This window comes from Galeopterus variegatus, unplaced genomic scaffold (assembly GCF_000696425.1).
Source record: "Galeopterus variegatus unplaced genomic scaffold, G_variegatus-3.0.2 Scaffold4753, whole genome shotgun sequence".
NCBI lineage: Eukaryota > Metazoa > Chordata > Mammalia > Dermoptera > Cynocephalidae > Galeopterus > Galeopterus variegatus.
The window spans coordinates 124,246-152,096 of NW_007730864.1; the positions used below are offsets into that span (position 1 = coordinate 124,246).

Sequence of the window (27,851 nt, forward strand, 5' to 3'; positions counted from 1 at the left end):
AAAAAAAAAGAGCCAGCTAATTTCTTATTGATTTGGTCCCCAATGTGTCCATCAGAACTACAAAAACCAGGGTTTGTGAAGGAGATTGAAAATGAGCAGAGCTGTTTCCCAGACCACTGCTGTCAGTTTTGAACTAGAAGATGTGATGTACTATTACTTAGTCCTTAGTCTTGAGTGACATTTCCTAATCTTTTTTTCCTCAGAGTTCCACATGCTACCTTAATACCAATTCAGCCTTTTTGCTTTCTTTAATTCAGGAGATTATAGTAAATTTTGGTTTAGTTTTGTTTTTGCTTTTGTTTTTCTTTTATGATTCACTATAGCTTCATGATTGAATCTAATTTTAATGAAGAAAAACTAAATGCAAGTAGTAAATATGCAAACAGTAAAAACTACTTAATATCTTTTTAACTTGGATTTCTGGGGAAACAATTATCTTAAGTTCAACACATGACACATTGAACACATGGAAAATTTCTTATATACTGAAGAGATTAATAGCCAGTATGTTTGAAAATGCCCAGAAAATCCAAGGAAAATCTTACCCATCAAATGTATCATCTTAACAGACCATGTTTTCAGGAATAACTACATTTAAATTACATTTTAAAGTTTTTGTTGTACATATTTAAGGTTACAATGTGATGTTTTGATATACATAGTGAAATAGTTACTTAGTCAAGCAAATTAACATATCCATCCTCTTGCATAGAAAACTTTCTTATTTGTGGTAAGAGCACCAAAAATCTACTCTCCTAACAAATTTCCAGTATACAATACAATATTATAACTATAGTCCTCAGGTTGTACCTTGAATTTCTAGACTTATTTGTCCTACATATCTGCAGCTTTATACCCTTTGATCTACATTTTCCCATTTTCGACCCCTATCCCCACCCCTGGTTACCACTTTTATTCTGCATGTGTTTGGCTTTTTTTTTTTTTTTTTTAAGATTCCACACAAAATACATTAGTAAGATTTTGCACTATATTTCTTTCTGTGCCTGGCTTATTTCACTTAGTATAATGTCCTCCAGGCTGATCTGTGTTATTGCAAATGGCAGGAACTCCTTCTTTTGTACGTATATATTCACAGTTTCTTCACCCATTCATCCTTCGGTGAACACTAGGGTTGCTTCCACATCTTGGCCATTGTGTATAATGCTGCAATGAATGTGGGAGTGCAGCTATCACTATGAGGTGCTGATTTCATTTCCTTTGGGCATTTACCCTGCAGAGGGATTGCTGGGTCATATGGTAGTTCTATTTTTAATTTTTTGAGGAATATCTGTGCTGTTTTCCATAATGGCTGCAACAATTTACATTCCCACCAACAGTGTATAAGGGCTCCCTTTTCTCTACATCTTTGCCAACACTTATCTCTTATGTTTTTGATAATAGCCATTCTAACAGGAGTGAGGTGATATCTCATTGTGGTTTCAGTTAGCATTTCCCTGATGATTAGTGATGCTGAGCACCTTTTCATATGCCTGTTGGCCATTTTTATGTCTTCTTTGGGTAAATATCTATTCAAGTCCTTGCCCATTTTCAAACCAGGTTATTTGTTTGTTTGGTTTTTTGTTTTGTTTTGCTATTGAGTTGTATGAGTTTCTTGTATATTTTGGATATTAAGCCTTTATCAGGTATATGGTTTGCAAATATTTTCTCCTTATTTATAAGCTGCTTTTTATTTTGTTGATTATTTCCTTTGTTGTGGAGAATACTGTTTTTTTACAATAAGAGTATGGGCATAAACAGCTCTTTATACTACCAAGGGATAAATAAACTTTCCTGAAGTTAATTATTATTGTAATTCAGAAAAGTAATATATTTTGAGGGAGTAAATCCTAAAAATAACATTCTCGCTCCAGCAGAGCCCATCACGGACATCAAAAAAACGTAATAGCTTTTGTTCTAAGACACATGGTGTGAATAATGAGAGAAATAAACAAGAAAGCTAGTATTACACACACATCTCCAGGGGACAAAAAAGGATTTGCCAAAACCAAGACCTAGCCTGCCAAAAATTAAAGGAAACAACTGTGCTGAAAGAAGGTGCAGATGAATGATAAAGGAAAAGGAACTTCCTGGTGTTTATGCCACATTTTGATGGTATTTTACTTTCCTATTGCAAAGACTACAGTTGTGCATAGAAAGCGTAGGTGAATGCTCGCAGGTTGATATGAGATATCAAGAGTCCCCTATTCAAATGTATTTCTCATCTATCAATTTTCTCTGATGTCTGAACTGCCATATTTAGAAATACAATATGCTTTCATAAGGAATTAGCGATGTATAAAGAAGACATTATCTTTTAAGAAGGTAATTTGCCTTTTTCTTTTTTCATTAACAGCCTAATTGTAGGTTAGTGCAATTGACAGCTAAGGGTATGTTTTGAAGCTAAAGAAATTCAGAGCATTGCCTGTGCAAGTCGAGAATCTGGAGGTTAAAAAAAAAAAAGAGGTCCTAGGTCAGCCAGGTAATCACCAAGAACATAGGATATTATTAACCAGAAAAGAGGACACTGAAAAAGAAGAGATCATTAAAGGAAAATCTTATCATTTTACTAAAAACCCAAAAACAAACGAACAAAACAACACTCCTATGGTGCATGCTGAAAATATCAGGACCAGAGCACATGAGAAATATTTAACATTTTTGAATGTTTTTTCATGTGCTAATAATCAGAATGGTTCTAAACAAAAGACTTTAGGGAAAAAATGTTAATCAAATTTAGACAAAGGCAACAAGCACGTACATTGAGGAAAAGACTGCATTTCCAATAAATGGTGCTGGGGAAATTGGACATCCATATGCGGAAGAATGAAACTAGACCCATACCTCTTGCCATATACCAGAATCAACTCAGAATGGATTAAAGACTTACATATAAGACCTAAAACTATAAAACTACTAAAGGAAAACATAGGGGAAACACTTTAGGCAATAAGACTGGGCAAAGACTTTATGAATAAGACCCCAAAGGCACAAACAACAACTGAAAAAATAAATAAATGGGGTTATATGAAACTAAAAAGCTTCTGCACAGCAAAGGAAACAATCAACAGAGTGAAAGAAACAACCTACAGAATGGGAGAAAATATTTGCAAACTGTACATCTGACAAGGGATTAGTTTCCAGAACATACAAGGAATTCAAACAACTACACAGTAAAAAATCAAATGATCCAATTAAAAAATGGGCAAAGGAACTGCACAGACATTTTTTGAAGGAAGACATATAAATGGCCAACTGGTACATGAAAAACTGCTCAACATCACTAATCATCAGGAAAATGCAAATCAAAACCACATTGAGATATCATCTCACCCCAGCTAGACTGGCTATAATCAAAAAGACTGATAATAACAAATGCAGAGGAGGATGCAGAGAAAGGGGAACCCTCCTACACTGCTGGTGGGACTGTAAATTAGTGCAGCCATTATGGAAATCAGTATGGAGTTTTCTCAAACTACAGGTAGAACTGCCATACAATCCAGCGATCCCACTGCTTGGTATATACCCAGAGGAATGGAAATCATCACGTTGAAGGGATTCCTGCACTCTCATGTTCTTTGCAGCTCTATTTACAATAGCCAAGATATGAAACCAACCTTAATATTCATCAGTGGATGACTAGATAAGGAAAATGTGGTATATATACACAATGGTATACTACTCAGTGATAAAAAAAGAATGAAATTCTGCCATCTGCAGCAACATGGATAAGCTTGGAGAAAATTATGTTAAGTGAAATAAGCCTGGCACAGAGGGAAGCTAAGTAGGGAAGCTAAGAGAGAAAGAGGGAAGGAAAGAAAGACCACAGTGGTGCATTGAACTTGCAGAGGGAGAAACAGACCTAGGGTTGGACCAAGGGGTTAGGGAAGGGAGGGAGAGGAGCAGTGGGGAGAGGCTGGGCAGGGATACAGGGAATAATTGTAATTTGAGGTGGTGGGTAAGCTGATAGCATTCACTTGCTCACCATATCTTGGGCAGAGGTGCTGACAGTCAGCTCTTGCCTCATGAATATGTATAATCAATGCATTTTTAAAAAAAATTTAAAACGTAGAATCTATCATAAAATTATACTGGATCTATTGTTTTAGTCATTGCAGAAAGAGTTATTTTTCATACTCTGCTAAAGTAATTCGAACAATGGTATCAAATATTTCTGTTGTGCAATTCCTTGAACTTGTTAAGACAATTGAACAGATATGATGTAGGGGGGAGGGGGGAGAAGAGGAACGGGTAATGGGTCATGAAAATCAACTACAATGTATATTGAGAAGTTAAAAGAAAAAAAATAAAATTTAAATTTAAAAAAAATTCTGTTTGCAAACATGCACTGCAACTTCCAAAATACACACTTGACAATTGGTGGCAAATACACTAGCATCTGTGACACCTATTTCTAGCATTTTAATAACTCACATAATTAGCTCTCTGTAGTAATTTGTTGTACACCTTCATCAGTATAGATTAGAAATTGACTTGCTTCTATAAACATTTTGAAAGAGATGACTTTCTCTTTATTTACTTCTGATGGACTTAAAGACAATTGTCTTTAAGTAAATAAATATTTTGTCTCCATGTTAACAGAAAAGAAGAAAATGGTCTTTATGAAAGTAATGTGAACTACAGGAGAAAGTTACAAAATTTTCATGTTCAAAGAACTTTGAGAGAACAGATTAGATCAGTAGTTCTCAACAGGGGGGGACTTTTTCCCCCAGGGAATATTTGGCAATATCTGGAGATGTTTTTGTTTATCACAACTGTGGGAGGGGAATTGGAATCCAGTGAGTTGAGAAACCCAAGTTCTGTATAGCCTTAAGATTCTAAAAAAATTCTATCTGGTTTTATAATCACCTAAAGGTGCAATGATCAGAATATCTCAAAGATGCATGAATTCTTTCATGCCACTTGATCATTTTAAAATATTGCAAGTAGATCCCTAATTCAATGTGCTACATAACTGAATAGCATTCATCCTAAGTGCGTTTTTTAAATGGGGAATATCATAATCACTGGGAAACTCTGGTTTAGAAATGTACTTTCTTTGAAAAAAAAATCTAAATTTTAGAAGGAATTTCCCTGAGTAGTTGCACAAAGAAGAAAAAAAATGGGAAGAAAATTATTCCATTCTTTTAATTCCCACAGAGACTGAAAGAGATCTATGTGAACATGTGGCTCAAATAAAATTTACTAATTCTCAGTAATTTCTTTTTGCCAAAATATTTTCAAATAACTTAGTTTCTTATATGTGTTATGTTTTTCTAAAATTTCAGTGTCATAACCTATTGCATTTTTTACTATGTATAATAATGGAAAATTTCTATTCATTGATTTTTCTGAAAATTAGTAATACTGGAATATAAAATTCCAGGGAGCATTGCAGTACAACCTGTGCCATCCAGAAACTCTATTTATAAACCATAATGACTTAAGATTTATCCAAGTATTGGGTTGTGATGAGGTGTTTTTGGACACTGTGTTATGAAGAAGTAAGGTAAAAATTGTTCTCTGACTTTTTAGCTAAGAATGAAACCTTGGCATTACCTGCTGAATCTAAAACCCCAGAGGTGGAAAAAATCCCAGCACAGCCCATAACAGGTAATGAGATTTCTATGTTGTTGACCTTGAGAAAAGAAATAACATGTTTTTTCAAGTAGTCAATTATCTACAAGCTTTTTTTTTTTTCAGTGAAGAGCCAGTATGAAATTCATTTTGATCATAAGCACAAAACAGTAGGAGATTCTAGGTTTTTTAATGTTTGGGAAAATGACAATGTGAAATGAACTATTGAATCATATAACTGATATGTAATATGGAAGTGTCTTTTTACTCTAAATCAAAGTTGTTACCTCAACACTCTGAAATGTTTTTATGCTAAAATATAATACCATAGTTTTGGTGCTTTCCTTTTATATGCAGACATAACAAAATTTTTCATTTCTTCACTTTCAATTTAGCAAAATGCCATATATTCCTCACAAACCCATAGCTTGATATCTATGAAAATACCCTGGATCATTTAGAAGCAAATGTCTCTGAGAGATTCACGACCTTCATGTAGAGTATAATATTAGTTGAGTACAAATCCTTTGAAGAATAAATGCAGTAAGAATTTTCCCCATACTTTATCACTGTTACTTATAAACATTTAGGATTTCTTCTCTGAGTGAACCACCCCAAGTTCAGTTCACTGGGGAGACATTAATCAATGAACTACAGAGTTTTTGCCAGAACAATACCATCTTATCTAGGACTTGAAACAAACATCTGGCAAGAATTCTCCACAATCCACATTTAGCAAAGTAACTCCAATCTAAAGTGAAGTTTTAATCCATAAAATTGCCATAATTTTAAATATTGGTGATGTTTACCATTTGGACTCGTAATTGGGCCAGAGAAGATATTGATGGGGCAATAAAATAATTTCAAGAAACCCATTCTAGTAGGAATATTTCTGACAGAGTAAGATAAATGTGGTCCTGCCTAAAGAGAAGAGGTGGACTTTTCATCCCCACCTTCAGGGGAGTTGGGGCAGAGGTAGAAGCTATTCAAGCTACTGGAGTAATCCATTTGGATGAAATTCCTAGGTGATTTCTGATTTCAGTATGATTTGTCAATACCAATAAAAGTATAGTCCTGACTCCATGGGTGACTCCAAGTCCTTTTTTGCCTCAAAGAGTCTACCCGTTTTTCCCAATTATACTTTCTTCTCTTGGCACAGTGTCTGATGGGAGAGTCTTAGTTCTCTGCCAAACCCTCCTCAGAATTTTCCACTTCAGAAACACTTAGGCAAACACCACAACTTATTATTCTGTGTTATGTTTATTTCATATCTTTACCCTGAAAACTTCTGGGGTTTTCTAGCTTACAATTCATTCCAGATCTCAGTGACCCTGGTTCTTATTTCTCTAAAACTGTTCGCCTGAGGTCTTCATTGTATTTAGTCTAGCACTTAGGACAACCCTGTGGCTGAGCATTTGAATCCTGATCGTAATTTCAACCCAGTTCCAAGCTTTGCATGTTGAATTCAGAGTAAGGGAAATCTTACACTGTAATAGCTCTAAGTAAATCTTTTAGCCCTGAGTAATTCTTTTGTCAATTTATTAACTTATGTAATAAACTATTATGAACTTGTGTGCTAAGCCCTGGAGATAAAGAAAAAGGTAGACAAGAAATTATGATTAATCTTAAGTGCTTTAATGGAAGTCAGTTCAGTGTGCTTTTTTTGGAGCAGGTAGAAAGTGGACCAAACCCAGAAAGGAAGGGTTGAGGAGGAGTGTTAGTTCAGGCTCCTGGAGCAACCCTAGGAGTCCTTAACATTGATAACTTGAAAAGAAATGGGCTATATAAATATCAGTGACTAATTCTATAGGGAAAAAAAGTGTCTCATGGTCTATGATTGCTTCATCATTCTGTCTTAATTTGTAAAGTTATCTTTTTTACCTTTCAGTGACTCCTGAAATAGTTCCAAGAACCACTAAACCCACTATGTCTAGTGCACTAGGCGTTTCAGAAACAACACTGGGTAATTCTAAGAACATTTTTTTTCTTTAAAAAAAAAAAGCAACAACAAAAACACTCCCAACACTCATAGAAAAGTAACCCCAATGCTTTAGCTTCTCTCTGTCTCTCTTTTCCTCTTACTCCCTTTCTTTCCTTCCTGGCAGTAGTTAACCTTCCTCTCTCTTGGACCAATTGCACTGAAGAGTAAACATCATGCCTGATCCTGGTGGCTGATATTTTAAGGAGATCTGGATGCTAGCTGCTAACCCTTTTTAACCAGTCTCTTGAGTTACATAAATAGAATACCAGCCTTTTAACCCCCAGATCTTAGAGGGAAACCTGGAAGTCTGGACTCTGTGCTTTCTGCTTAGATTGGCTTTTGGAAGTCTTGTGCATACTAAACCTGGGGAGAATCCCCAAAAGTGTTATGCTTATTAATAAAAATTTTAGGTCACTAATGTTAGCTGCTTCTTGGCCCAGGAGAATCTAACTTGCTTTGTTGTTCTCTTCCCCTGAAGAAAAGGAACAGCATGTATTTTATTCCGTACTTGTGATGTTGATCTTCCCTAACCCGCCACAGCCCTTTGTAGCAGCTATGTGATGTTTCCAAGGAAAACCAGTCATTTCCATGAAAGGCATCAGCTGCCCAGTGCACACGAGTCTCTGCTAAGAAGCATGCTGTGCATGGTCATGGTTATGTTGCAGTATCAGATCTCAAGTCAAGGAGTTGCTAACTGCATTCTTCTGTATTTTAGTTCTCAGCGAAAGGACCCTGGAAACATTGCAAACTGTTCTATTACCTAAGTTTGAATTGCCACTGAGCACTCTAGGTAAAAATTATTAAATACTGTAGCTTTATTATGACCTTAGACATTTTATGCATGCTTGAAAGACGTCTTTAAGTTCATTCATTCAAATTCATGTCCTCACAGGAAAAAAGAGACAAATGGCTTATAGAACAATAAGCTTCCGATCACCCAAGCCCTTAAATGTGATATAATGACTATTTTATAATTTAGGGTCCTAAAGAAGTTCCCCCTATAACAAATCCTTTGGTTGTTTTTCTTTTTGGTGGTCATATTTTGATATTATATTTCTTTTCATTGAGAACCATTTTGTCACTGAACAAATTGGTATTTTCTGTATTTTTCCTAAATGTTTTTACTCAATTGTTACTCTTGACAGAGAAAATATATTTATGATATTTCTTTATGAGTACAATATCCAAAAACTGGAGGGGAAAGCTTATATATAAAGCGATATAATTACCAAAATTCTATATTTTTTTTTTTTTTTTGTCCTTTTTGTGACCGGTAAGGGGATCGCAACCCTTGGTGTGGTGTCGCCTGCACCACACTCAGCCAGTGAGCGCACCGGCCATCCCTATATAGGATCCGAACCCACGGCAGGAGCGCCGCTGCACTCCCAGCACCACACTCTCCCGAGTGAGCCACGGGGCCGGCCCCAAAATTCTATTTTTAAAAGCTATTAGATGAGCATTATCTGTTCAGATGTATTTGGTGCTTGGTTTCAATTTAAATGTGGTGTAACCAAAAGTACACATAAACATAGTTGAAGAAATCTGGGAACTAGTTTTAATAAGGGTGAAAAGAAGAGCCCATATACCTCAAATTTAATGGCTGTATTACAAAAAATTGAAAGAGAAACTTTGTTATCCAGCATTAAAACACAGAAGTAAGAAATGCCATTAAAGTCCCTCACTTAATATGAGATAACTTGCTTTTTTGTTTGTTTTTGTCTTTGCAAGCTTAAGATTTTTACAATCTTTGCTCTGTTACTTGCACTTCAGGTAGTAACTTTACTTGTGTGTTTCATTACAGCTCCAAAACGGCTTCCAGAATTTCCTGAGGCAAAAACACCCTTCCTTTTTGAGAAACCCGGGGGCACTGTGGGTAATTAGAGTACCTTAAATTTGATGTTTAGTACATGGGTGGTGATTGCTTAATCCTGTAGGACAGGATTACTGGGTCCTGCCTCTGCAAACCTGAGTGAACTGATGAATTCAGTTCACTTAGGCAGACAAGTGGTTGATTTGATTAAAAAGAAGAAAAAGAAAAAGAAATCTATTTGTCTGATTGGATTTTTTACAAATTCAGTAAAAATCATAAGTCTATTAAGTCCAAGTAATCCATTTAGTTAGTTTTCTGTCCTTAAAAATGTTGAGAGTGTGACTCTAAACTCTGGTCTCTCTAGCCACTAATGAAATGATATCTAGATGGGTGCATATTCATTTCTTCTTCATATACAATTACTTTTAATTGTATCCATGTGTGCTTTTTATTTCAGGCTTCTGGTAACCTCTTAACCAAACCAGCAACCTATTTCTGACCTTTTATATCTACAAAAAAACTTCAGTAAATTCCATTTCTTTTCAATATAGCTTCAAGTGAGAAGCCATGGATTGTTCCTACAGCTGGAACATCTGAAGACTCCAAAGTTCTGCAGCCTCAAACTGGTAATTGCATTCTTTTTAAAAAATAGATTATGAAAAGAGTTATTGAGTAGCTTCTCTTGTTTTTGTTTCTGTAGGTTCCTTAAATGATTATCAATATACTTCGTAGCAAATGGAAAACAAATAACACATTCTTGATACTTAGATGAATCTCATTTTTTCCCCAGTACAAAAGCAAAATTGTTTTGCATTTGTTTTAAAGGTATGCTTCTCAATTTCTGGATATATTATTAGAAGTCTGATTAGAACTTGAGCTATGAATTGGGTAGTTGATTTTCTAGAGATCTCTTTAGTGAGATGAAAACAGTAAAAAAATAAAAAGCATTATCATGGGTATGATTTAATAGCATGAGCTTAGTGTTTCCCTTGCAGGTAGATATTTGCTTCTTTTTCAGCAAAATAATTCAATGAACATTTGAGAGCTTACTATGTGCAAAATATTGTACTAAATTCTAAAATCTGTAAGCATATCACTATATAAAGGAAAAACCACAGTTCTATATTTTTACAGCAAACCAATGCCTTTTTCATTTGATTATGAACAGGTTAGTAATGGAGTTAATAATGGACCTTGGTTCCAGTTCTGGCTTTCCTACTTATCCTATGATGTAGCTATTTTTCTCTACTTTTCGGGGCCTCAGATTCCTCTTTTGTAAACTGTGGCAATTGCCTTTTTTTCTCTTGACAATTCTTGTGTTCCACCATTAAAAATGGTTGACATATCTTCCCTTTATGCAAAAAATAGACTTTTCTCAATTAAAAAATTTTCTCCTGTAACACCTTTTCTTTGATGCCTAATAGTCAACTAAAGAAGAGAATATTCAACATATGAGAATTATCGGAAAACCTCAGAAACCATCTTTTATGGTTATTTCCATGATTTTTTTTGTTTTACTTATTTGTATTTTAAATTCGTGAACCTTCTAATAATTGTGACTTTATTTCGGGTACACATTACATAGTATCTAATGTAGTAGAAGCTCATATAATAAGGTTAAATACACTGATATTTTGTGGTATTCTTCAGAGAGGGTCCAGCAGAGGACTAGTTTTGAGAAAGAATGAGAAGGAGCCTTCAGATACATAGATCTTAGTCAAATTATCCTTTCTCTAGTAAGTGTAATGGTCTCAGATCTCAGCAAAAGATACAGGATAACACCAAATTGTGTATGTCTATTATAGTCTCCCTTGGTTTCATCAGGTAGGAACACACTTGAAAGCGGACCTTGGTTGTCAGCCAATCAACAGAAGACTCAACTTGAACCTCTCAGAACTTCAGTTTCCCCATCTATAAAATGGAAATAATGTATACATTTTCATCCAGTTGTTATGTCTTAGAAATAATGTATAAATCTCTTAATATCATGCATACTACAAAAAGGGGCATCCCATTATCATTTCCTTAATGCAGTGGGCTCTTGCACTGATGGCTTTCTGTCCGACCATACTGCCCATCACAAATTTCCTGAATTGTTGCAGATAGTCAGTCACCTTAATAGTAGCAAAATTCTTTGTTGTTAAAATTATTTAATAAAAGCAAAGAAGGAAGAGGAGAAAAAGACTCTAAGCTCATGTATTTATATGAGTATACCAAACGACCTGTGCGTCTTCATTTTTGCTTGCATGAAAATTTTTAAGGAGAATGGAAAGGACATGCTCAGTGTTATTCATAGAGGCCCTGCAATCCTTGGGACTAGCCTGATGTCCTATTAACCCTACGGCAGGATGGTAAATCGTATCACATAGTTTCATGCTCAGTCAGAATGGCAGCCCGAATCACTCTGTAAGCTGGGCTCTGAGGCCCTGCCGAGGCTCAGTGAGTGAAATGAGGCACAATCAATTTGCCTTGTTTTCTGTGGGCCCCAGAGATGGGAGGAGCAGCATAAATGCTGTATGTTTATCATCCCACAGAAGGAGCATGGGCATAATTTCTAAAGGCCTTATGTGGCTTGGGAGGATGGGAAGGATGAAAATGAGGCTTTTGCTTCTGGCTTGCTAATGCCATCAGTGTTAAGCCTTCTTAATTTACATGATCGTCACCTTAAAAGCCCATCATTTACTACCAGGATATACTAAATGAAGAAAACCAAATGAAATCAAATGAAGAAAATGGTTGTAAGCCCAGGATGATTCAATGTGTTTGTTTTCATCCTTAGAAAACATTCCTGCCTGTTCTTTCCCCAAAGTGACCAGACAAACCAAATTTTCTTTCCTCCATATGTGCTCTGACTTCTTTCCCCTTGAACCATACAGGTTATCCTTTAGAGACTTCCCTTGGCAGAGTCAGAGCCAAGGACAGTCAGCCTCAGTCTTTCCATTAGAACCCACTTTGGGAGCTTCCTTTAGGAGGTCATCAATAATTCTTTTCAGTGTTAAATTCCTTTAATACTTTGCAGCACTCTAATACATTGCAATACGGACTTCAGCTCTGTAAATTAAAGACTTGAAAGCTGAAGTGATCAGCACATATAAGGAGTAGTATATTGGTTAGAAAGTTTGGGCTACAGGTGTTTGCTCAGAGCAATTGAAAAGATGTAAATTCTACATTTGAACCTTATTGCCTGCTCTGTGAGGTGTTGACTAGCATAGATCTGCGCCCCCGCCCATATTGGTTAGAAAGTTTGGGCTACAGGTGTTTGCTCAGAGCAATTGAAAAGATGTAAATTCCACATTTGAACCTTATTGCCTGCTCTGTGAGGTGTTGACTAGCATAGATCTGCGCCCCCGCCCCACCCACCCAACTGGGTTAAGCCCTAGAGAGGAGGGAAAGGATAGGAATGGGTCCACCCACCCAACTGGGTTAAGCCCTAGAGAGGAGGGAAAGTAGGAATGGGTGACAGTTTTGATGCTTTAATAGCAGGAAAATAGAATTCAAGCACAGCAGACAATTTACAGATTCACTATGGCCTCGTAGCGATTTACAGCCTCAGCCTTTGATTTTATTTCACAAACATTTTCTTGCAGGCAATATTTTCCCAAATTTCAAGGCCAACCAGAACGGCATTTTGCTTTTCCATTAACCAAAGAAAGCATTATTCATGTGTATAAATGGTACTGAGAACTCTGTGTGTGGTGGTGTGTTTTTCTCTTCTAGCTACTTATGTTATATTTTTTCAGTGTTCTTCATATTTGTTTTTAGAATTCTATTTCCATGGCAGGGTATGGCCACACAAGCATGTGGCAGGTATTTGTGTAGCGGAGGAGGAGGTTTATGTGCCCACATTTGTGTATCATGAAATAATTAAAGGACATACTTATTTATTCCCCAAACTAAGCCAAAAAGCCATTATCCTTACTAAGAGCTAAACTACCCAGCTGTCAAACTCCCCATTATTTGTTTGTTATAATGGATATCTTGCAGATTAATTCTACTGAGTATCCACCATGTACCAAGCTCTAGAGTAAACCCTAACATGCATAATGAGCATGACAGTCACAATTTCTACCTTAATGAAGTCTTTTGTCTAAGAATTTATGTTTAAAAAGGAAAATCTTTCACATAGTTAGATATTCAGGGAATTTGGGTAAAATAACATATTAAACTCTTAATAATTTGAAATTTTTGTCGGTGTGCCATCACATGTTTCCAGAGCAATATCATGGCATTTTTATCATGGACTTTGCATCTAGTCAGGTTTTCAAAGTAAAACTAAAATGGACAACCACCAAAGCATAATTTCACAAATGTGGTTTTAGGACATTATAGAGCATATGGTAGCACAGGTTACTTCATTTTTTTCTCTGAAAAATCTGAAAGTAAAATTTAGTTATGATTTTAAGTCATGACTGCGTTTTGAAAGAAACTAATGTTGTTTTCTAAAACCTTTGAATTGAACTACCTATTTTACTTGTTTCATGAAATTCCTCCTACAGCTTTTGATGCCAGTATTTTCTGTGAATGCAAGATCAGAGACATTGTTTAATGTCAGACAGCTGTAGCGTTTCAGCCACTGAAGTATAATTAGGTGACAGAAGATGTTTGTCTCTAATCAGTAATATATGGTAGCATGTAGACTGTCTGAAATACAAAAGGGTTCACCCCTAACTCTTGGCTATTTATCAACTTTATTGCTGGAGTAGCTTTTTTGGAAATCAGAACTAACCATTTCATTAATTTTACTCTGGTAAAACATGCATACAACAATGGTTTTGTAAGGAAATCAAGAGTGTTTGATTTTTAGAGAACTTTATTCCAACACTGTCTTCTCCTCTGACATTACTTACTTCAGAGTCAAAAGATCTTGTTTAAGTCCTGAAAAAAATGAGGCAGTGCTTCTCAGAGCTGCCCAAACAACATAATACTTTGTGTGGTATTTATAGGTTTTGAGTAACCCCCCCTTTTTTTTAACTTCCCAGCACAAAAACTACAGAAAAAGAAATACCAAGGACCAGGTGTTATCATTGTTACTTTATGTGTTACTTAATCTCAAGTAAGTTTGAGAAAATGTATGGAAGTAAGAACTCCCGGACAAATGGGAACTTTCAGACATGAGCCACACTTGCTGGAGGGGGTGGAAGGAGAGCTTCTTTCCCCAGTAAATGCCTTGTGGGATATCTTGAGCGAAGTTGGCGGCTTGGCTTGGAACCTCCAGAATGGAAGGAAATTGTAAATATGGAAAATAAGTAAAAAGAGGGGGGAATAAATATCGTCTCTTAGAACAAAAATAAAGACCATAGGAAAATTGGTCCAATGTCACTAAATGAAAGGGAGATTTAGGAGTTAGAATAACATAAAGACAGTCATGGCATTTTTCAAAAGCAATAATACAAATAAAAGTCAAGCTGTTAATTCATAATTTCTTACCTAGTTTGGGACGGTTAAGTACAAGTTGGCAAAGTTTTCCTAATTTATTTAGTAGTAGATAGAGTTGACTTTGTTAGGTCCATGACTTGAAATTGGCCTAAAGCAAGCCTGAGATCAGAAACTGCCAGTCTTTTGTCCTTTAAAAGATTAGTCATTCTTATCTGACCCTTTAAACTTGCAGCAAATCTTTACATGATAGTTTGACAGATGTATTCGCAGAATGCGTGCATATTTTAACTCACAATATTCTTTGTTTTTGAAGATTTTGTAAAGCAGTAGATTCACATTCATAAACTGAAATGTACTTCCTACCTCTTCAGCCTGTGGTGCAATATAAGGTGCCCTCTACTTTCAGAGCAGACCACATGGTCTGATATTATCTTTCTTATAGCTTCAACCGGCAATGGTTCTAAATTATCACCACTGAATTACAAGTAACCCCCCATGGGTAAATCTTCCTATAATCTCTGTCCTTTTTATTTTATTTCCATACAGCCATTTTGAATGGGCAAGCAAAGAGACATCTACCTCATAACAGTTCGTGCTTTATCCATACCTCTCATTACCATAGTGATAGCTCTTTGTACATAAAGAAGAACATTTTTTTGATGCTATTTTTGCTTGCAGGTTCAACTCTTACGTGAACATGAAAATTATCCCGGTATTCAGATCATTCAATTATTATGTTTAAATTCATCCTACTTTCTTTATTTCATGTGAGATAGAAAATTTATCTTTAAACCCACCTGGATTGTAGCAGGGCTCACGGCTCCATGGAGGAATGTAGAAAGAAAGTCACCTCTAGGTAAAATGGCAGGAGCATAGTGCCAGAGGGAGTCGTGGTCTTAGCCCTGCTGTTCCTGGTCCTACTGATTGAATGGAAAATATGCTGAACTTGACAGTTCCAGTGTGTGACTGCTAGCAAATGTCTTCACTACCGTAAACTACAATTTCATTATTTAGAAAATGGAGGTAATACCCCATTATCTAGAAAATGGGAGAATTGCCTACCTCATCTATTTCTCAAGGATGTTAATAGAGTTAAATTAGCTGATGTATGTGAAAGTTCTGTGCAAACTGTAAAGTGCTGTCCAAACACGAGATGTTATGAAAGGTAACTTTTACTAAGTAGAAAGCCTAAGCAATAGACTTTGTGCAATTAGCCTCAGTGTGACTGCTGTTCCCTTCTTTAGAAATCTCTCCCCAAACTACCATCAGACTTTATGTTTATACTCTTTGAAGCTCTGATTTAGAGCTGTGACCACTTCATTATAAATATGTAGCACTATGTTCATATCACCCCAGAGGCAGAGTCAGGGCTTGCTACCTAAAATCCTGCAATTCAAAGCAAGAAGGACCAAACACAAGTCTTGATGATTCATGATGAGGCCAGTAGCACCTACATAAAACTGTTCTTCAGCCAGCATTAAAATATCTCATGAAATCTTTCAAAATTAATCAAAACTAACCTCTCTCTTGTTTTACCTTTTTTTTTTTTTTTAAGCAACTTATGATGTTTTCTCAAGCCCTACAACATCCGATGAGCCTGAAATATCAGAGCCCCACACAGGTATACTCAGCCTCTCGATTCTGTTTTTGGATCCTGGGTGTTCTGACAACACCTAGTGGTTCTCCTTAGTTTTTGCAGAATGAAAAAGTGTGCTCTCTAGAACTCCACAAAGAAGAAATAGTCATCTGTGTCAGGGAAATGAACTCTACCTACTCCTCCCATTCACTGAATATTTCTTTACACCCATCAGTAAATAAGCTCCGTCACATGAAGGAGATACAGATAGATTTGGTTGCCACTGAGCGAAAGTAATATAATGGCCTATCACCCTATTGCTAAGAATCATTCTAAAAAGATTTCAGAGTCTTGGAGGATTTTCTTCAGAGCAATGGTTTGCAAATGGGGATGATTTTGTCCCCCACCCCAGGTACATTTGGCAATGCCTAGAAACATTTTCAGTTGTCACAACTGGGGAAGGTGCTACTGGCATCTAGTGGATAGAGGTCAGGGATGCTGCTAAACCCTTACGGTGCACAGGACAGCCTCCCACAGCAAAGAATCATTTGGTCCTGAGTGTCAGTAGTGTTGAGGTGAGAAATCCTGCAGTGGAATGATCACACCATTCATTCATTTATAGAAGTTCAGTTGGGTCTAATCTTTTGCATTTGCTTTCTGATCCAGCTCTAGTGAGTTACCTCTGTCCAACAGTTCTCTTTAGCAAGTGTTTATCAAAACCTATTAAACTAGGTACTGTAGGAGGTTCAGAGTGAATAAGATGGTCTCCGCCAGGCATAGATATATGTCTGATATTTTTTGTATGTGTAGTCTTATCTCAGCATTTGTGTCATGATAAATAAAGGCAAATGATTTTAAACAGCAGCAGAAAATAAGAAAAAAAAGTGAAATAGAAAGCTAATAGTGGATTCATTTACCAAGTATGAAACAGAAGAGAAGAAACCAGAAAAATCAGTTGAGAACAGGTTGAATGTATGAGACACTTTTATAATGGTTTGTAATATTTAAAGTATGTGTGTTTTTAAAAGTGAGCTAATCTTTAACATTTAGTGAATCACTAGTTTTAAAATGTTGGTCAGCAATCCCTCAACTGTTATTGATATTTTCCCCATTTGAGGCATAATTTATTACTCATGAATTTGTATTTTATTCCTGGGGCCTTCTACTGCTTTTATAAATGTTGACGTTTATTCCAACAGCAACAAGTGATGCTATTTTGGATTCTGTCCCACCTAAAACTTCTAGAACTCTTGAGCAGCCAAGGGCAACACTGGGTAATGTTTTTAACAAAAAAATCACACTTTGTTTTCCATCAAAAAAAAAATCCATGTGAATGCTTTTCGTCCCAATGACCATTTCATCCATCACATCTAATTGTTTATTTCTCTCCTATTTCTGAATATACATACATATTATTCTAAATGCAGGCATCTTTAACATTCCATTTTGAGCTCTCTCTCTCTCTCTTTTTTCTGAATTGCCATAGATGATATTTTCCTTTTCTCTAAAGTTGTGAAAAGCTTTGAGAATTGCATGGACATTCACCCACGTCATCTTATCCCATGTGTTTGGGCCTGTCTCATCCACTTCCATGCACTGAGTCTGCCTGGAGTCAGCTACTGAACAGTTTTTATTTTAATCTTTTCTCCACTGTAAATCATAATTTTATCTACCAGCTTCCAAAACTACATGCATTTTTCACCCTTAATCATGTACTTGGAGCATGTGCATCATACCATCTAAAAGCATGTTAAAGTCTTAAAATACCTCATTTTAACTGGGATTATTTGGTGGGATGGGGTGTTTGTGCTTTCAGCTCCAAGTGAAACACCATTTGTTACTCAAAAATTGGATATCTTTACCAGTCCTGAAGTGCAACCTACAACACCTGGTAACTAACAACATTTGTATAGTTGTTGTGTACTTTGAAAGAACAGGTAAAGTGACAAAAAAGGAGTCGTGTTGGCCTTTTCAGAATATTTTTAGTACTACACATTTGCCTTTATTCTCTGCCATGAAATTCATCAAAGAACTGAGTTATCTGTCATACATAGCCTTGTGATAATCCTCAAAAATTTCCATAATCCTAGAGAACAGAACTAAGGTTACCAGAGGTGGGAAGGGGTGGGGTAAGGGAGGAATTGATAAAGACCATAAAAAATGATAACATTGAATAATATTGAACATAACATACTAGTTATCCTGATTTAAAAAATAATAATAAATTTCAAATAAGCAAATCTTTAACTATGTTCTACTTTAGGTATATCTACTCAATTCATCTTCTTATATTGTTCAAATAATCTTTTACAGAAGAAACTAACTGCTGTTTTAAGTATAGCTTTGGAATTAGAATTGCTTGGTTCAAATTGTTGCTCAATTTGTTACTAGTTCTGTGACTTTGGGAACATTAGCTCACCTGAGTCACTTAGTGACTTAGTAATCTCATTTTTAAAGTAAAGAAAATAATAGTATCTATCCATAGACTTGCTCTGATGGTTAAATAAGATTCTTTACATAAAGTGCTTAGTATTGTGCCTGGCCCAAAATAAGCATTCAATAAATGTTATACTATAAATGAATAAATAAATAAATAAGAATTTCCATAATCCTGATGTGTATATATTTTAAAGAATCGTTTCTTTCCAATACTTTTCAACTTTGTCAGCTAGAAAATAGCAGGAAAATTATGTATGGCAATTATTTTAAAATATATTCCCTTCTATTTAGCACATTTAGATACCACTTGATCAGAGTGGTTCACCCAAAGTTGTCTAAGTGTAAAGAGCAGCAGGTAGGCTCTGCAGTCCTAGGCATGATGGAGAAAGATGGGTGAAAGAGAGGCAACACAACCTACATTTTATTATAGGAAACTGTTGGAATATTAAAGTTCATTAACTCCTGGTGAGGATAATAATGAACTACAGAATTAAAGAAGTTCTGAACTTTCCATTCTCTGACTCCCAAATATTTTTTTGTGCCTCTCCCCGACTAGTCAATGTTATCCTTTTGAGATCTTCATTATACCTTGTGTTTCAAGAGTGCTCAGTTTTAAGTACGTTTAATTGAAAAATGTATCTTCAGTTCTCATGTAGAAATTCAATTCCTGTTGGCCCAGTCAACACTTGTTTATTGACCACCTACTTGGTAGAAAGCATGGTGCTGGGCATTCTAGGGATACAAAGAAATATAAAGCAGTTCTTGCACTCAACAAGTTTACAAGTTTACAGGCACAACCCGATGATCTCTGAGAAATATCATTTATCAAAACTGTATTAAATCTTCTTCTTTCAGCTCCCCAGCAAACTACATCTATCCCTTCTACACCTAAACGACGCCCAAGGCCCAAAACACCAAGAACTAAACCTGGTAAATAAATGTCTCTTTAACCTTTTAAGATATTCATTTCCAAATGGATAATGTCCATCTCTTTATCATAAAAAGAAGTGATATGATTCTATAGGTTAGTTTCTTTTAAAAATATGAAATTAACTGAAGATGAATAGTTAATAATGCAAAATAACAAAAATCAAATGCCTCAAATAGGATTTTACTGAATATTATGTGATATTTTTGCACATGAGTTTTGGTATAAACCTAGAAACAAGTCCGGCTGTTACAGCATTACACAGTGAGATTTGTAACTCTTTTTTTTGGGGGGGGGGTCTGCATCTATATGAGGGGTCTTCAAGAAGTTCATGCAAAAGATTTATTGTCTGTTAATTCTGTTTTGAAGTACCCTCATATTTAAGTGTTTGTTAGGCTGACAGTTTTTGTTTTTCAGTGCCTGTGTCACTTCTGGGCTGAGAGGGATTTTAGGTTTCAAAGAAATAAATTGTGTTTTACTGGGAGCTGGAAAAGGCACTGAAAAACAAAAACTGTCAGCCTAACAAACACTTAAATATGAGGAGGCACTGAAAAACAAAAACTGTCAGCCTAACAAACACTTAAATATGAGGAGGCACTGAAAAACAAAAACTGTCAGCCTAACAAACACTTAAATATGAGGAGGCACTGAAAAACAAAAACTGTCAGCCTAACAAACACTTAAATATGAGGAGGCACTGAAAAACAAAAACTGTCAGCCTAACAAACACTTAAATATGAGGAGGCACTGAAAAACAAAAACTGTCAGCCTAACAAACACTTAAATATGAGGAGGCACTGAAAAACAAAAACTGTCAGCCTAACAAACACTTAAATATGAGGTATTTTAAAATCATGGATTAAAATCACTGTTTTTACTTAGAGTAAACCAGATGAAAATTTATCACTGTGTTTCTAATAAACGGTACTCTCTGAAAGGATCGTGAAATATTCTTTTAATGGAGTATTTCCAAAATCTTCCAAGTTTATTTTTAGGTTTTAACATATAGTTTATTTTTAGGTTTTCCTTCTGTAGTTTTAGGCACTGCAATGCCTAAATATTGACTTGTTGATTATTTTGTTTCTTTATTTTTCCAGCTCCCAGTAAAACACAATTTATTTCTTTGAAACCTAAAATCATTTCTAATAAATGGTACTCTCTGAAAGGATCGTGAAATATTCTTTTAATGGAGTATTTCCAAAATCTTCCAAGATGATGGATTCATTCCACTTAACATATAGTTTATTTTTAGGTTTTCCTTCTGTAGTTTTAGGCACTGCAATGCCTAAATATTGACTTGTTGATTACTTTGTTTCTTTATTTTTCCAGCTCCCAGTAAAACACAATTTATTTCTTTGAAACCTAAAATCCCTCTCAGCCCAGAAGTGACACACACCAAACCTGGTAATTACTCTAAACTTTTTTTAATATTCCAAAAGTAGGGTTGAAAAATTGTTTTATTCAACTGTTTGGAGCAAGAATTTCTGATTTTTACTTTGGTATTCGTTACATTTTTCTACGGAAAGTGCAAGAATGCAATAAAATGATCTCATTTATAACCAGCCCCTCTGATATTATCCTGGCATTGCTCTGAGCATTTGGTGAATCATATGTTCATGACGATCACAGAGAAAACATAGAAATGTAACGATGTGGACAATTGCGGACTCCCTTGTCTAGGACTGCAGCATAGTTTCCAGTACCAAAGTCGACTGGAATTCGGATCACACTGAACAATAGCCTTTCAACTGGAAAGGGGAAAAGTGTTTTCATCCCCTAAGAACTCTGCCTTGTTTTGGGGCGTCTCAGTTCTCAGGCTGTAAGACCAGAAAGGCTTATATTTTCCTAATGCTCCAAGACTTCTAAATTAGGGCTGATTTCTGAACACTGACTTCTATTTACCTCTCAGGAAATTTTAATGGTGTTTTGCCAAAGAAAGGAAGGCTTTTTTTGCAGGAAGGGATTATTCTGTACACATAAAATTAAAAACAGAAACAATTCCCTGCATTAGGATTGCAGCACATGTTAAATGACCAAGTCTTCACATTTTCTATCTATCTGGAATCTATACAGCAGTCTTAAATGTTGACTTATAAGATTAGCTATGGGGGAACTTTGTCACGATTTGTTGTTGTTGTCATCTAAACTCTAAATTCTTAGCTCTGGGAAAAATATTTTTCTCACTATAATGTTTAATGGGTTTTGAATTTGTATTTCCAGTAATGGTATGTTTACAAAGCAGGATTATTAAAGCAGGAGATTTTCTGTTTAAGTGGGCATGATTTAATTTGCAATGAAATGGGTAAGAAAAAGAATTCTTATAACTCCCTTTAAAGAAGCAGTGAGATTTCCAGGTGTAGGTGGCAGACTGAAGGAAATTAGTGATTAAGCAAAGGGAATGTAGTTGACACTATGATTATGACTGTGGGTGAGGTCTCCAAGTGAGAGAAATGGAATAAAAACTCCCACTTAGAGAGGTCACTTGAAGAAAGAAGTGTACTTACTAAAACTCAAAAGCCCTACCAGTCTAAGTCAAAGAACTCTGAGAGCTATATGAGAGAAGGATTTAATGTACATTTCTTTAAAAATCATGCTTAGAGGACATTGGAATGAGGAAGTAACTATTATGCTTTATTTTGAACAGAGGGCTATTGCCAAGCAGATCAAGAAGTATTACTGTATGTTTGGGTCACCAAATTTAAATAAATATGTCTCCAATGTAATTATTTGTTATTACAAGAAAAAATTTGAAAACATCAAAAAATTTTTCCAAATGTTGGTTACAGTTTATACATGATAAGTTACATTACTGATTTCAGTGGTTTCCAAGAAAAAATTTCTTAGGGGAAATTTATTCATTAATACAAATAAGGGTGGGAGGGAGTGTTCTTATCATTGTAAGGTGTTTGAGCATGGAGACTTCTTAATTTGACATTTCCTTTTAAAAGGGGAAAAATTATTTGGAAGCTAACATGTTTATATTCCTTTGATTTGTAAATCTTCTGATCACCTAAGAATATCCACCCTTTTTCCCTTAACAGCAGGTATAAGTGCTTCAGAATCCAGGCCCAAACCTATGCCAACTCAAGTTGACTTTGAGGAGTCCAGGGCAACACAGAGTAAAGGATGGATCTCTGCAAACCATTGCTTTGGTTTTAGCTTCTTAACTTTTATTTTACTTTATTTATTTTTATTATAGGTCAGGCCACCTTTATAGCTCTGCTGAAGATTTATGTTTCTAGCCAAGGTTCAGAAGAGCAAAATAAACCACCAAAAGCTCCTTAATTTGAGTAATTTTGCTGCCTTTCCCAGCCGGCCATCTGCTCACATACTACTGTCTTTCCATTTCACTTCCATACAGACTGCTTTTTCTTAGGTTTTCCTTCCCAGTTAATGGGTAAAAATCCACATTGGTTTGGGCTTGTTTTATAAGTATGATCCAGTGCATTTTTCAAACATCATAGTCACCTACAATGTCCCAACTTTTCTACCTCATGCAATGAGAACTGTTTCCTTCATGGTTTAATCTTTGAGATGGTAATGACATTCTGCTCTCTTAAGCTTTTAATGGACTGAAAAAAAAGGGGAAGGGCACCCCCCCACCACCACTACCACCAAGTGCCAGTGTTTGTTTTACACAGCTCTTTCCATGTTGGGTAGGATTTTAAATTGTTCTCATTACTAGCCACACATCCATGAGTATGTGTCTGTTTTTACTGAGGTGAGTGGCTTAGTCATTTGCAGGATACTCAGCTTTGTTATGGAACATTTTATGCCTTTATCCCTAACACATTAAGGTCATAAAAAGAGTAAGTTCTGTCAGAAGATGTATTTGTTTTTACTAAACATAGACTTTACTATTATATGCAGTTGACTCTGACTCTTAATCGATGTGTTTCCGTCCCTATTTGGAATTTAAAGATGCAGATTTTTCTTTATAAAATTCCAAAAACAGCATTCTTTAATCTTTGTGAAGGCTAGAGAGGTTAAGTAGCAAATCTTACATTTTCACACTTTTAGAAGGCAACTTTATAGAAACAAAAACATGAATTACAACTTCAAAGTTTCAAATTTTTTTTTGTTATTTACTATTTTCAGGTGCAGATGCTTTCACAATATTTATTATATTTTACGTATTGATGTCCCCCCCTTTTGTCTATAGAATTTGAGACACCCAGACATAATCACACTCACACACACTGTCCTTCTCTTTCCCTCCTCTCCACCCAGCCTCCCCTTCCCTCCCTGTCCCCCCCACCACTCTCACTCCCCCCCACTACACGCTCCCTCTAACACACACACACACACACACACACACACACAATTTTTTCTTCGGTGTGTATACTTTAATATGACACATTACTACTCTTTTGCCATTCATCTGTTAAAATCTGTTTTGGGGCAAGTTGGAAATCAGAGTTCTGGTGTTTTGGGGTTTTTTTTTAATCATTGCCTTTTAACTCTGTTCTTTCACACCTAATTTTTACTCTTCTATTTTCTCACACAAAGATTTTTTGGCCACAGACACGCTAATGAATGATGCTGCCTTTAAGTAGCACCTGTGCTATTATATGCATTGCTTTCAGAATAAATGAAAATTCTCTAGCTGTATTATTTGTTGTCATGTTTTCTTTTTCAGTTGCTAAAAACTAGTTGCTATATAGTGGCTGTATAGAATTTTTCGTTAAGGTTTCTTTTTCAGTCACTACTTGCTTCCCCCAAACCTGCCACATTTCCAGTCCGGTAATATTAGAAATAACTCCTGGTAAATGCAATATCAGAAACATATAAGTAGCAGAATGATTTTAGTTCTGTTAAGATGGCAGTGAGTGCCACATTAATTAATTTCTGTAAGAAAAAAGTCAAAGAATCTTGTTTTCTATTTCAAAAATAAATTGAGCCTATTTATTTTCTTCTTGAAAAAAATAATTTCTTTTTGTTCATAGAATAGTAAGAAACCTGTTGGATAATCTTTTTAAAAGCCCAGGTAGATATTGTAACCAAACTACATTCAACATGAAGTACAATTTACTTACTGGCTGTTTAAATAAACATCAGAGGGTTTGTTATCTATCAGAATATTTAAATAATGTTATTATTAAGTTAATTCAGCATTGCATGAAATCTGAGACCGATTTTAAACTCCTATTGACTTACCAAAGTGGATTACACAGCATATGTGAAGCCATTTATTTACTGGAAATAAATGCTAATAAATATGGGGACCACTATATGAACACTTGTGGCCCCTTTTGGACCACAAGTTTAATTCCTATCTTTAATGAAAGAATTCAGGTGCAGCCAAGATGGAGTTCATTTAAAACCAACAGAGCACAGACAGAGTAACAGGTCTGGTGGGTCTGTTTCCTCTTCCCACTTCCTTAGATGAACCTGTATGTCCTGCAGAAAAACAAAGTAGCAGGTGACAGGACATTCAAGACAACCTCAGAAGGGCTATTCTGAACTCCCTTTAAATTAGCATTTTCTCCACCACCAAGGGCAGTCTTCAGAATATTGGGTAGCGAGGGCAATGGCGAAAGATCAACAACAGAAATTAAGAATTCTCGATTCTTGCTTTATTGCGTTTGTGGGGAGGATAAGGGATGATTGAGCTTCACTGTCATAAGAACTAGAACCTAACCACTCATCAAGAAAAGACACTTTTTTATGGTAAAGAACGTTTAACTTCTTTTTTTTTTTTTTAATTTTTATTTTGTCAATATACAATGTATATGATTATTATGGCCCATCACCGACACCTCCCGCCCTCCTCCCTCTCTCCCATCCCCCCCAAGAATGTCCTTTCCGTTTGCTTAGAACGTTTAACTTCTATCTGAGATGGTGCTCTTCAGAGATATTTTTGATATTGTTTGCTTTTATTGCAGTCCCAGAACCTCAGACTCGACTATCACAGTCAACAATAGACAATAAAACTTCCTTTAAGAGTGAAAAAGAATTACTTTTCTTTAATACCCTCTATGTTCAATTTTGTCCTTAGCTTTGGCTTTTTTTTTTTTAATCTTTCTTGTTTTTTCCAGCCATTTTTCCAGTAGATGTACTCTCTGCCCGTGTTTAATTAAGCAGAGGCTCCGTGACAGCCATGAGAGCCATGCTGACTTAATACACTCTTTATTGTCCCTCCTTATACTTGGGGACTATGTCCTGAGCTTGTCCTAAACTTTTGTTATTGCCAGTGGAAGACCCTGATTTTCTAGGGCATATTTGTGCTTTTACTTTTGGAGATGTTTTTCTTACTTTCAAAATTCCAACATTTGCAGATTTTCTTGAAAAGCACGATGCTCTTTCCACATCTAAGTGCCCTGATGTGTCACTAGGAATCCATTCAGAAACGAATAGAAAAACCAACCCCAATCTTTATAGCTTCTTTTCTTCAAAAGAGCAAAAAATGTGTTCTGGTGCCATCTTAGCCAATTACCCATATTTTCCTTCAGAACATGAACTGCTGGTTACTTTATTACATTCACATATTCCAAATGAGAATCCTGCCTTTTTTTTTCCGTTTCTCTTTCCAAACTTAACTGACTACATTTTTGTTCACTTTGCTTAAAAACACAGGAATCCACTTAAATAGAAAAGAAATTTCGTATATGGATTAAAGTTTCACTATTTATATTTGCTCAACCTAGCAATTAAAAATTAAGCATATTTCATATATTTAAATATATTTTACTATTTTTTCCTTTGATTTTGACTCTTTCTTGATGATTTTTCATGCCATCTTAGAACATGGAACGTTGGGAACCAAGCCTTCAACAACAACATTAGGTGCTACAATGATTGAGTGGAGGCCTTTGTTTCCTCCTTTCCTGACTGCTGGTATCTTTCCTGACAGGCTCACATTAACGGATTAACACATTCATGTCCAATTGTGTGTGTGCTCTGTTCTTCTGGGAAAAAAGTTTTAATCCTGCAGTTAATAGTTTATAAACTATATCTCATTTTTAAAAGGTTGCCTCCCCTGAAATAATTTCCAAATTCAAAGCCTCTTTGCATATATTGTTGATTTGTGGATTTTTTAATTACTAAGTGAAAAACTTCTCCTTTTGAATCTTAGGCCAAATAAATTTTAATTTTTATTCCAAATGGCTTCTTAAAAAAAACCTTTCTCATGTTCCTACTAAACATAGACATTCTCTATTTTTATGTGAGTCTTCTTTCAGCAGTACAAAGTTTTGAGATTTTCCATCTCAAAATGGAAGAACAGAGAGCTCTCTTGGACAGTTTATAAATCTTTGACAAAAAAATTACTCAAGACCTCATTTAACTGGGTAAATAATGACAGAAAGTTGCAAACTAGGAGGATATGTGTCCACGGCAAGTCAAATGGCTTAAATGTGCTTCTAAGATATATGTAATATTTATTGTCAGTTTGGAGAGCCACCCTTCCTGTATTAACCAGCTAATTTTCTTTCTTCAGTTCCACGAAAGACCAAACGACCAGGTCGTCGCCCTCGCCCTAAAACCACACCTAGTCCAGAAGTGCCCAAGTCCATACCTGGTAAATGTGATGTTCAGGGTTCCAATTAACATAGAAAGTGGAATATGGTAGTTTTTGATTTAGGAATTACCAGCTACTTAAGTAGCTGGGCTTTAGGAACCAGTATGGTTGATTTTTATATTTGAGCATCTATACCTGCTATCTATATTCATATTACATATACAATATTATATTTTATAAAATATATTCATCTTTTTATTTGTAGATGTTAGGTACACAAAGCAGAAAGCTGACCCCTGTAGGTGGATTATTAAAGTAAGGCACCTTACAATCCTACAGATGATACATATTCATGGCCGATGATGTATGGGAAAGCAATAGGGAGAAGGGGGGTAACTGGGAAAAATAAAAGTGAAAATCACTTTCAGAAAACGAACAGAGTTTAGGTAGAGCATCCTAGCTTGAGGCATAACCTCAGGATACCACTTCTTGATATAATTAGTGTTTTTGGTTTTTTTGCTTCCATAGCTCAGGAACCTGCCACAGTACAACCGGAGCCCTTGGTGCCCACAGTTGGTAATTTTACCCCCTCCAGTTGCTTTCACGTTGTCACTTTTGCTTTTCCCCCTCTCCACTTCAGGCATGACTGCAGTTCTACCACCCCATCACAATTTCATCCCATGCTTCCCCTCACGTTTCCTATCTGGG

General features: G+C 35.7%; 1 protein-coding gene across 1 annotated transcript in view; it reads left to right on the plus strand.

Moving 5' to 3' along the window:
* Positions 1-27,851, plus strand: part of LOC103603700 (target of Nesh-SH3-like) — a gene marked incomplete at both ends in the record, with an annotated part of 140,689 nt that overhangs the window by 63,688 nt on the left and 49,150 nt on the right. Inside the window, 8 exon segments of the mRNA XM_008588272.1 lie at positions 5,533-5,610; positions 7,463-7,537; positions 9,917-9,991; positions 16,297-16,362; positions 17,517-17,591; positions 18,134-18,208; positions 19,612-19,737; positions 21,008-21,088. Coding sequence (XP_008586494.1) covers positions 5,533-5,610; positions 7,463-7,537; positions 9,917-9,991; positions 16,297-16,362; positions 17,517-17,591; positions 18,134-18,208; positions 19,612-19,737; positions 21,008-21,088 — 651 coding nt within the window.